At 35.5% G+C, this 12,979-nt stretch overlaps 1 protein-coding gene across 1 annotated transcript; it reads right to left on the bottom strand.

Moving 5' to 3' along the window:
* Window positions 1–3,559: 3,559 nt before the first annotated feature.
* Window positions 3,560–7,006, bottom strand: PHOX2B (paired like homeobox 2B). Its single transcript, XM_073656989.1, is given in 7 exon segments — window positions 3,560–5,288; window positions 5,561–5,748; window positions 6,498–6,539; window positions 6,542–6,583; window positions 6,586–6,622; window positions 6,625–6,670; window positions 6,672–7,006. Coding segments are annotated over 7 exon segments (876 nt in total). The 5' UTR covers window positions 6,740–7,006; the 3' UTR covers window positions 3,560–4,835.
* Window positions 7,007–12,979: the final 5,973 nt, after the last annotated feature.

Below are 12,979 nucleotides of genomic sequence, written 5' to 3'. Positions count from 1 at the left end.
TTATTAATAATAATAAATGTGATCATTTATAAGACTCCCTGTCTTTAACACTTCCCTAATGCTTAGTATTTTTTCTTTTTTTATTCTTGGGATCAATGTATGACTGACAAAAATCTGCACAGCTCCAAATTAGAATGCAACCAACATCTTGTGATATTAAATACATTTGTCCAAGGCTATAATCCCCCCTAAAAAACGACATGCGAAAAAATAATAATAATGAAATAAACCAGCTAAGAAAAACGTGACTTAAGAGTTTAGGGTGACCCCACCCTGGAGTGTTTTCCAGTTATCAGCATGGGCATGGCAGCCCACAGACTGCGATCAATAATATTAGGAATTGTTCCCATCGTCCTGAGATATCATCAGATCCTCACATAGTTGTCGTGGCCTGGAAACAGCCTGAGATCACATTGGAGGATGCCCATTATCTGACCGATGCCCCTCTTTTACCACCTGTTTTTCCTGCAGGATATTATTATGGCAGAGCTGTGCCTCACCTCCCAAGATGTTCAGCAGGTAACACTGTATTCCTCTGTCCCAGATGCTCTCCTGGAGGTGACTTTCCTCCTCTTCCTCTTAGGACGCACAAATGAAGAAAATACATCAGAAATATGGCTGACAGTATTCCATATAAGTGTATTACTTACATCTCCCTCATATGATTCAGCCCGGCAATTATATGTACCTGCGGATAGGATAGAACCATTCCATGGATTTTCCTTTACTTCAGATTGCAACAAAAATATGAAATCTATAAATATATTGTACAGACACTGGCATAAAAATTATAACAAATATTTCCTACAGTTCTGAATAAATGGAGACAAGAGACTCATACTCTGCTATAAAGCAATTTTACTGTATATATATTTATATATATGGTTGAGGACATGGGGGAAATAAAAGACAACATGCAGGCGCTAAGGACAAAAATAATAATAGCAAAAAAAAAGAAAAGTGTGAAATCCATTTGAGCATAGAATTAAATCAAATATATAAAAGAAAAGAAAAAATAAAGACCTCAACGGATAAACAAATGTATAAATATAGGACCCAGATCTTTTTCTGCACAGAGACATTGATTAGACTATAGGACGCCACATTATATATACAGTTTATATGTAATTATCGCAGAATCCACATATGGACACTGGTGATGCAGCTTAAATCACAAGTATATGTACTGGAAAAGAACAAGTGATCAACATTTGAAATTTCTCCATTTTTGTCCTGAAAATCCCATAATCCCTGTGCTGCATGTTTCCTTTTATGTTATATAATACTGTAAAATAAATAAAGATTTGAATTGGAAAACAATTGGATAACATGTTTTGCAATAAAAGTCAAATCTATGCTCCATTGTTACCTTTCCAATGTTAAAAAGCTAGCATTTATTTGTACAGTCAGATGCTTTTTGTTTTCCACATTAAGCCAACTAACGCAGAAACCTTATTCACATCTGACGGATTACAGTTTCAGATGTTAAATAAATAGAATATTACTGCAAGGGCACAATGATCATAATCATCATTCCAATAATAAAGAATTTTATTATAAATCACTGAAATATTATTATTATTATTATTATTATTATTAACCATCCGAAATCTAAAACTATGATAACATTGCTAATAGTTAATTTCATCCGAGATACATAACAATAGTAATAATGATGATGATGATTGATGATGATGATGATAATAATAATAATAATAGTAGTAATACTAATTAACAATACCATTATCTTAATATTAGTAATATTTCTAACGGTAACAAAAATCGAAATGAGAATAATCATAATGTTTGTTGTTATTAATTGTTATTATTCACACTAATAATAGAATTCTGTATTATAAAATGTGATTAAACTAAAGATATGGCTGCAACTGGTTTCAGACACGTGTCATTATTATTCCTATTATTTTATTTATTGACATTAAAAGAAACAATATGAAGAAGAGGAAGGAAAAGAGAAAGAAGGACAACCTGTAACCTTTATGACATGTTGTGCCTTCTATCTTCTGTCCAGTTCAGTGTCTGCCACTGTTTAATCTCCAATCTACATTTCAGTGTCACAATAATATAAGATAATACATGGAGAAGAGAAAAGACATGGAAAAGAGAAAAGAAATGGAAGAGACAGAAGAAGAGAAAATACATAGAGAAGAGAGGAGGCATATGAGCAGTCACATAGTTTTTATTCTTTTTGATATTATACTGCAAATTATGCAAAAAAGCAAAAGAAATCACAATACTTATGTGAGTGTATGCTGCTCTAGGGATATTTTTAATAGTAATATTAATATAATGTAGTATAAAAATTATATAGACTCTTCTCCATATATATAACGATACTCTACCCTCTATTTGCAGGAGCAGAAGGGTTAAATACCCCGTGCAGCTGTTTTACATAAATTGGGTGCACAGTGAAAAATATATATATTGTGTTGCCATGTTATCCAGAAAAATCAATGTAATTTTTCTGATTAGCCAATAAATATATATCAATCCTAGAACACTTCTGCCCCTTTTTACATAAAGTTATTTCCATAAATTGTGAGTCTTACACTGATAGTCATTATTGGCAATAAATTAAAAGCTTTAAAGTGTCAGGAATGAGCGACAGGTTCCATTAAAAAAAGCTGATGTAATGGAAAGTGTATTAATCAGTTGTGCAGGTATGAGATATGTGTGTACTGAATGATACAGGGCATGGGTATCTGTATTGGATGAAGGGGATAATAAGGGCATAATGAGGCAGGGAAGGCTCCCTTATATTACTGTAGAGGAGGGCACTTGAAGTGACTGATTTGCACTTGCTGGTAGAGGTCAATGGCTCCTTTCATTTGAATGTATGCAAAGCTTAATTGATGCAAATCTCCTCTGCAAGACTGGGTCCTTGTTACATACAATACACATTAAAGTCACCCCACATTCACATTTGTCTTCTCACAAATCAATACATCGAATTATCAAATACAATATAACCTTATTTTTATCCATAGCTTAATGTGTGTAAAAACTAAAGTATGTGTGTATCCATGTATCTGTGTATGTATATATATATATATATATATATATATATATATATATAATTATTATTTATCATTATTATTTATTATGCTTTGCTTATATAGCACTATCATATATATATATATATATATATATATATATATATATATATATATATATATATATAAAATTACATTTAAATAGTGATTATAAAATTTGAAATGTATAGTAGTAATATTCAAACTATCAAAATGTATCTAAACTTTTGCAAGATACAATGTTATTTTGTGAGAGGTTTATTTATTTATTAAGTAAAAAAAAGAATAAGGACATAATATGCAATAGATAGTATATAATAAAGGGAATAAATAAATGGTAAATAATTGATTTTGTCCCCAGGAAATATATAATTATATAATAATATATTAAGAATGTATGTATATATATATGTGTGTATATACATACATATATATATTTTACGTATATATGTGTGTTTATATGTGTATATATATAATGTTTTTTTGCTTAATTACAAATACAAGGCATTTTCTTTTCATTTTCTTTTTTTATTATCAACAATCAAATAAATGGCACAATTTTCTTTTGGAAATCAATATGCACATGTAAAAAGTGTTCCCTTTTAAATAGGCATTCATAATCACTACATATAAATAAGTGAACCCCCTGAACATTTAATTATGGTTAATATGCTCAGGACTTGGGGAAAATAAGAGACAACATGCAGATTCTAAGAACAAAAAAAAAAGAATTAAAAAAAAAAAAGCAAAATAACAAACAAATAAAAAAACAAGCAAAAAAAGTGTGAAATCCATCTGAATAAAAAAAAATACATAAAAGAAATAAATAAATGAAAACCTCAACGGATAAACAAACGGACAAACAAACAGAGGACCCAGATCTTTTTTTCTTCATAGAGACATTGATTAGACTAAAGGATTCCACATCATTTACTTCAACAATTGTCGACATTGTGTACTTATAATAACACCATACAACTGTCACATTATAACACTGCTGGAAAAGACACAGAAATAGAAAGCATCGACATTCAACTAATATCTAGAGGTTTTGTGCCTTTAAAATGAATAATAATAATTAAAAAAAAAACATAAAAAAACATTTGAATGTGAAACAATGTAATAAATAGAAACTTGTTACACCCAATGCAGAAAGACAAACGCTGCAACACAGTGCAAATTATTCCTGTCAATGTAGTGTCCAGCAAAGAATCTCATTATGTATGAATGTGCTAAACCAGAAGAAACAGGGTAAAAAGCAGTGAAACATAGTGCTAATAATTCATATATCAGACAAGAAGAAGTGGGAGAGGGGTCTTCGGTGCCTTGGTTAACCTTTTCCACTGCCTTAGTGGCCTGTCTGTCCCATTGGCAGTGAAGAAGTTAAAATGTCTATAGAGCTTAAAATTGTCCTTTTGAGATGATTTTGTGGAGGTCTGGGAGGTCTAGTTAGGATCTGCTGCTGGGTGCTCAGGCTTTTGGCATCCTCTTAATGCCAACTCTACTAAGGTTGTCACGTTAAAGCCCTGGTACAGTCTATGAGTCTGCTCTCATCCTTCTTTCCCTGAAGCCGAGTGTCACCTGTGTGATCCAGAGAGTCCACCAGATGTGGTCCCACTGCTGTGTGAGCCTGGTTCTGAGTTGTCCTGGGCAGGTAGCAGAGGTGGACAGGTGTCCCTGATCATCATCATCATCATTATTCTGAGTAGTCTCACTGAGAACAATAACAGCAGGCAGCCACCGACCTTGCAGATCTCAGCACTAGTGCTCATGCTGGAGAGTTCAGAACATGCTCTTGACTAGAGTGGCTTTGGTACTGTTGGGTCTCTGCAGGGAGGATAACACACTGGCGAATGGACCTCCTAAGGAGTCAGGGATAGAGGTGATGGTGCCACCTGGACCAGTGGTCCAGCCTTGTGCCCCTCCAGTGGCCCCTACTACTGCTGCAGATGACAGGCCTCCAGATCCTTGCACTCCACATTTGATTTGTTCTGTTGGACCAACAGATCCCTGAGATCCTGTAGGACTGGGGCCACCGATGCAGCTCTGGGTTGGGTTGGGGTTGTTACCTGGGCCCCCAGTGCTGTCAGGGTCTGTGATTTTCGCCTCTTTACTCTCATCATCTCTCGAGGAGTCGGATTTCTTCCCAGAGGATCCGTTTTTGGCTGCGGCAGCTGCAGCTGCTGCTGCCCTTTCTTGCTTCCTAAACTTCGCCCGACGATTTTGGAACCAGACCTAGTAGCGGGTAATGGTGGATAGATAGGGAACCGGGAATGGGGGACAGCCATAAGAATGGGGTGATGGAGGAGGTCAGTAAAGAACCATTGTAAATGATATATAGAATGTTATAATGTTGGAAGGAAGAGGAAGATGGAGGGAGGAAGAGAAATAAAACAATTGGTTAGATTTAATTTCTGAATATTAATTACATACCCACTATATGTCTATATGTCTCATATAAACATTGCACCTAATAATTATTTTTTCTATATGGATGTATAGAATACCTGTACTCTGGCTTCAGTCAGGTCTATCTTCAGAGCCAGCTCTTCTCTGGTGTAAATGTCAGGATAATGGGTTTCAGCAAACACCCTTTCCAGCTCCTTCAGCTGAGCACTTGTGAATGTGGTCCTAATCCTCCTCTGCTTCCTCTTCTCATTGAGACCCCCATGGTCAGTAAACAGCTTATAAGGAACTGCAGAATCCAAAACAAACAAGAGTGAAGTTAAAAATAAAAGAAAGCAAAAAGCATTCAAAAAGATATCAAATAGAACAAAAACATATAAATGTACCCAAAAAAAACTATAATGCATGTAAAAGTAATGTAGAGAGATGTATTAAGTTACAAATGAAGTCACCCTATATATAATAATATTAGTATTTAATGTGACAGAATAGAGCAGGCTCATTGCAAAAGTCTTCAAAACTAATGATATAAAAGAGGATTTCATGGTGTCATCTAGAGTCATCCAATGTGGCAGTAAATCAGTGAAATCCTTATAAAGTGGGCAATAATATGTAGGGTGATGCCCAGGTATGAGTAATGGTGGGCAGCAGCAGCTGCAGTAGAAGTCCAGCAGAGTCCCAGCATTTTAGACAGTGTCTTCTTGGTGTGATGAGTCTTTCTCTTGGGTATTTAATTATTTGCTAAGCTTTACGTCTCATCCCAGAGTAAATAAATTATGCCTATCATTTTGGCAGCTTAAGATAAATTTTGTTGGCGGTTCGGGTGTGACTACCAGGATAGTGTAACCCTGTAACTGAATTACTTCTCTCCCTGCAATCGCTTCTAACGTGATAAATTCTTTCATTTGTGTAAGCAAATTTCGTTTGGTAAATACTAAACACATTTCCATTTTCAAATGTAATCAAGGATTCCTATATACAAGGGGAAAAGTCCTTGCCAAGGATTGGGGTGGGGGAGAAGAAGAGCTTGTAGAAGACCTACTGCTGCATAAGGACTGCTCTGGTGATCTCTGAGAGTTCAAGGCTGCAAGATCCTGGGGTAAGTGATGGACAGCCTGAGGTGCCCCAAAAGTGGTCCTGATGGGGTTATGCACATGGGAGCCACTGCTTGGCTACAGGAACTGAAGTCAGCGTAGGCAGATGCCAGACTGAGGTGTCCATGCCAGCATGCAGGACTCATAGGCAGAGGAGTTAAGGTAAGAATATTCCATTTTATACATTGAAAAGGCTCTGAAAGTCTCACCAAGAAGGTAAAGAAAAGACTCAAGAGAGAGGGCTGCTGGTGATGACTTGGAGGAGGTGATGTGCTCTGCTCCACGCCTGCCTCAGCACTGGCCTCCTTACTAGCAGCAGAGCCTAGTTTTATGAAAAAGCCTCTATGAGATGCCTTGCCTGAGGTCTCCAGAGCATAGAGTCCTCATAATAAACTGGCTCTTTCCACTTGGACAATAGCAAAGCGGTTGGTCTTATTGCTGGCGCTTTTTACATGACAAGTAACTCATCAGTCTATGGGCTGGCACTGGGGGACTTAGCTGTCCAACCTCCCTATCATTGATTCCTGCATCTCTAATTAGAATTTAATAGCACACCATCCTCTCCCTTCTAACCAGCTCCCTGCCCTTTAATTCAATCACACTCTTTGCAAAAATGAAAGTTGGGTGACGATTCTCCCTGATCCAATTTCCCCTCTAGCTTTTAACCGATCATATATACCTTTGGCAATAAATTGAGATGCTGTTTTTTAACTCTTTTTTGCTGTGCTCTTTTTTTTTTTACCCCTTATTGGCTTCATGTCACAGCAAGTATAATGAAAGGGTTACACACTTATCTACACCAGTGCCCAAAACCACATGCAGTGCCAAGGAGGCAGGGGCACTAAAGGATACATCAACACCTGGGATAGGGCATACTCCCATTTCTGTATCCTGGGTACTGTGGGAATTGTTATTCAGGCTTGCAATATGCACATAGATGGATCAGGAAAATCAAGAATATGGTTAGTAAGTCTTTTTACATTCCACTCAAGGTTATATTAAAGTCCCATTTATCATTTTATCATTTTCTCATTTTCAATGTGTGCAGAAATGCAGAAATGTGAACTTTGTTTACTGTTTTGTAGCTGTATATATATATATATATATACACACACATATATATCATGCATATATATTACATATATATATATATATATATATATAAATATATATATATATATTGCTCAGACATCATCATCACTGTCCCCATTGGGGCTCACAATCTAAATTTTCTATTACTATGTCTTTGAAGTGTGGAAAAAAATATAAAAAAAATATATGTATATATATATATATATATATACACATATATATATATCTATGCATATATATGTATACGTATGTTTATATGTGTGTATATATGTGTGTGTAAATTTATATATATGTGTATATATAGTGTAATTAGAATTTTTCTCCCTCTGCTACACATGTATATTTGTATGTGTGCAATGTTATTGTGTATTTTTATTATTATTAATATATTTGAGGCCGTGTCCCCACAGTGAAGCCCCCTCTCTCCACTAACAACCTCCTGCCTTAAATTGCAAAGCAAGTGACATTATTACACAGAGATGAACGTTCCCATTCCAATGCCTGGGGTGGATCTTGTGAGGAAGAAAACATTCATTATTCTCTTCATTTCCCCTGCACACAATTTCATTTTGGAGTCATTTGTATCAGTTTGGCAGCATGTTCTGCTCTCACTGTGATGTATCTGGATCATCCTTTCTTCTCAGGCACCAGTGGGTTGAGGCACCTACAAAGGAAGAAAAAAAATCCTTGTAAACAAACTGTGGGTATTTTACATGATCCTAACATGTGGATAATTAGTTCAAGTGCATTCATTACCCCCTATAACAAGTGCATAATTAAAGTAACACACTCATAAAGGCTTAATGGGGGATTTAAGTGGTACAGTACTTACCAGCTTAATTCACAGCAAGAGTCAATAGGCAAAAACAAGCACATTAAGATGACACTTTGTAGCTACCGGGTGTTTTATTGCATTGATAAAATAAAGTCTCACAAGAGTCCTTGTCTGAAACAAAGATGCACTTTGGAGTCACAAGGAGTCATAAAGTTAGTAGAGTTTTATGGCACAGACTGATAGGTTTATGGCCTCGGCTGGGAGCCCAGTGTCTAAGATGATGGAGCAAAGCTTTGCTGGTCACTGCCTGGCACCATGGTGGTAGAGGATAGCAGAAGAATAGATGGGGACAAGGTTTTACTGACAAATTGCAGGATTCTTCGTGTGCATTAGTTTTCTTTTCTGGTGGCCTGGACAGCAGGGGAGAATGGCTGCAGAGACATCAGTCTTCTCCCCTGATCCTGTGTATAGGCCTGCAAAGACTAATGTGAATCCAAACACACTTACTACAGCAATTTATCTTTATGCATTTCTTGTCCTCATGAATATCAATACACATTTTGGCTGGGGAGAGCTTTTCACCTCTGCAGAATAAATGGGTTTATTTTTCTCCCCTACAAAGAATTGCAAACAGTGAGGATTTCCTGGAATTTTAGCCCAGTGTTCTGCTTTCCTGACTCCGACATTACATGCGACATGAGTCTATAAAACGGGTCTATGAAAGTTACAATTGGCTAATTATATCAGGCTGCAAAGAAAAATCACTCATCTAATTTTTTTTAACTCATAAAAACTTCCACTTTTCCCACTTTTAATCTTATATCTAATTTGCATACATCAATATTATACACATACCCATAAAAATGTACACACAAACATATTTAGCCAATGGTTTATATTGTTCAGCAAATCATTGCAAAGTGTATGTGAATGTAAAACATTGTGTGCATTTATTAAATTCAGATCTATTCAATATGGTTAAAATGTTATGTATCTATCTATCTATCTATCTATCTCATATCTATCTATCTATCTATCTATCTATCTATCTAGTATCTATCTATCTATCTATCTATCTATCTATCTCATATCTATCTATCTATCTATCTATCTATCTCATATCTATCTATCTATCTATCTCATATCTATCTATCTATCTATCTATCTCATATCTATCTATCTATCTATCTATCTTATCTTTATCTCATATCTATCTATCTATCTCATATCTATCTATCTATCTATCCATTATCTATCTATCTATCTATCTATTATCTATCTATCTATCCTTCTATCTATCTATCTATCTATCTATTATCTATCTATCTATCCTTCTATCTGCCTATCTTGTTTGTGTTTTATGTACACTGTCACTTTTTTGAATTGAGATATTTTAATCTTTATAAGTATCTTTATAACCACTGCAAAATATAAAATGCCTAACATCATCCAGTTTTCTTCATACCCTTTGGCTGTTGTATAGTCTGTCCCTGGTTATAATATGTTGATATATTTCTTGTGCAAAACAAAAATAAATGTCTTTATCTCTCAAAATATTATGTGATTATAATAATTATTATTGTAATTAATAAATGTAATAATACTAATAATAACAATCACAACAATAATAACAATACTACAACTACTAATACTAATCATAATTATTATTATTAGTATTATTACTACAGTGGTTACCATAATATTTTCTATTAACATTAATTTACCAGATTATTTGACATGCTCACAATGTGTGATGAATGTACTAAGAATTTTTTATTATTTTTTATTTTATTTACTTTTTCTCAATTTTATTTAAAATGCACCAGTCTTTATGACTAATATCCCCCTTATTTTATATAACCCAGTCATTGCTCTAATTATTTTCTCATTCCTACACTTAAAATTGCAAGTACAAATCTGTAATAAAATATTACTGATCTTAATGACTGCATCAAACAGCTGTAAAGCAATTTATATCGAAGATTGTTTCCTTTATTGTATGTATTGTAGACATAAACCTGCTTCTATATTCCTCAGGTATGGTTATGGGATCCATATTTGTTTTAACAAGAATCCCACAGTCACCTAGAAGGAGATTTCTTCTCTGGGTGTAAAACCAGCAACCAATGATCTCAATTAATGATAATCCAGTTACATTTTCCAGTGTCCTCATAATAACATTTATCGGTACAGTAGAGCTTGTGGTACAAAACAAAAGTACTCCTGCACTGGGAGTAGCTTCACTAAAGCATTTTCACCTTGGGTTGCAGCTGTAGTCGCTAGGTGGCGCTGTTTTCTTGGTCTGTGTAGAATGTTAGAGGTGGCAACAATAAATGAAAAGAAACTTTTTTTTTGTTCGCGAAAAGCCAGATATAGTTATACTATTATACATTTGTAACACTACTAAAATCATTTTGAAAATATTTCAAATTAATTATGGATGCCAATAAAATATCCTATATTTCTTAATACCTGATTGCTCACTGAGACAATAATTTTCACATTTTTTTCTTGTTAAAAATAATCAATGTAATATGTTTGCTTGTCTTTGCTGGTGCACATAAGAGAAAAACAACACAATCTACTTTTTAGACTCACATAGGCTTTAAATGACCCCCATGCACAAGGCAATAGTTACTGAGGATCTGTATGAGGGTCCTATGATGGATCTCTGTGCATTACTGGTACTGCTACCTTCTGGGGGGAACATCTCCACAATATGGCAAGCAATCAAATGTCCCACAATATTTTTTCAAACATTTATACATAATCTGTGATGAAACACATCAATCACATCACATCTATTTTGGGAAAATAAAAGACCATTAACTATCAATTAGCAATCTAAGCTCAGTATATAATAATGTATTTAAAACCATTTATGACATCTAAGGCTGTGTTCACATAAGGCCAGAGCTGCGCTCTTTTCAAAAACACTGAATGGAAAATTGATGAAGGAACTGATCCCACTGTTTGCAATGGGATCTTTCCAACCTGTCTGGTACATCCGTTTTTGCGTTGAACAGGTGACGACTTGGGGCATGATCACATTTTTTTCATGTAAAGCTGGGATTTGGCTTTGAACCAGCACCTGAGAAAAACTTAATGACAGTAGATGCATTTTTGCATCCATTTTGCCATCAGTTCTGATCTCTTGCATAGCATCAGGCTTAAAAATCTGAGCCTGATGCAACGGATATGAGTGAACCCAGTCTGAGCCATGTGGCGATTGCTACCTGGGACTTTAAGGCCACATTCACACCTTCAGTATTTGTTCAGTATTTCACATCACTATTTGTAAGCCAAAACCAGGAGTGGGTGAATAATACAGAAGTGGTGACATGTTTCTGTTATACTTTTCCTCTGATTGTTCCACTCCTGGTTTTGGCTTACAAATACTGATGTCAAATACTGACCAAATACTGAACATGTGAATGTGGTCTAATAGTATATCGATGATGGAATTATTGTTGGTGCCTTAAAAATTGCCGCAGACATTTTCCCTATAAGATAACCTCAAATCACGACCCATTGGGTTTACTTGAGGGGTAGAGTGGAAAGTCCTGATCTTGTCCTTGTATGTGATCAGTTTTTGTCTCCTCTACCAAGATTTACTCTGCTACCTGGAAATCTCCTCCTTTTTGTTTGTATAAAATACAGATTTTTTTTTTTACTGACATTTCACCCCACTCCTTCCCAATAGATTTGCACTGGTCCTCCTTCTATCTGTAGCTTTCAACCTTTTCACTATGGTTCGGTGTGCAATTTTGCTGCGGACTTCATCTCCCCCTTTGTAATGTCTGTAGGTTTGTTTTTCTGTGTAAAATCCATTGTTACCCTCTGAAATCGCCTGGAAGGATGAAAGCTGAGGAGGGCTCATTGCAGCCTGACAGATCCCAGCCCACTGTTTTGTCAGGGCTGTGCTTTCTACATATGAGCCCGCACTAAAACTTGTACCAAATGGTTAATTTGATTATTCAAACTATAGGCCAACTGCTTCACCAGCCTTCCACCACGCGTCTGGAAGGGAAAAGAAACCATCTCTGAGGAATAATCGAATAAAACTCAAGTGTGGAAAAAAAAGGCTTCTGATTTCCAAGCGGCACAAATAGAATTAGAGCTTTAGAATTCTCTATCCAAAACAGGCCCTTTGTGTGCTCCACAGAACCACATTTATCTAGCGGGAGCCCATGGACAGGTTCTCGGCTTGTTCGTCACATCTATACATGCAAACGCAAGGGCAAAATAAAATTATGTGGGGACTCCATCTATCCAGGGATTATGTAGTATGTCGGCTCACCCCACAACAAAGGGCGTCCGTTGTGATGAAAATATCAGATAAGATGCCAATCTCCATAATGCCGCAATAAATGAATTTCTATTGAGTATTTCAAACAGTTCTGTATTCATTGATTAGACTGTGGATTTGTAGCAGCAGATCTGTTCTACTAAACTCAATAATATAGATTTTCTTTCCTTAAATCATATAGGAATCCTATAGATAATGGGGCTCAGTTTTATACCACATGGGTCTTCATTCATATGTCTAGCAGATTTGC

This window comes from Phyllobates terribilis, unplaced genomic scaffold (genome assembly GCF_046119375.1).
Source record: "Phyllobates terribilis strain yellow unplaced genomic scaffold, ASM4611937v1 Scaffold_1__5_contigs__length_1240528914, whole genome shotgun sequence".
Classification (NCBI taxonomy): domain Eukaryota; kingdom Metazoa; phylum Chordata; class Amphibia; order Anura; family Dendrobatidae; genus Phyllobates; species Phyllobates terribilis.
Note: the sequence above shows the minus strand (reverse complement) of the source record. Positions and strands in the feature narration are given on the sequence as shown.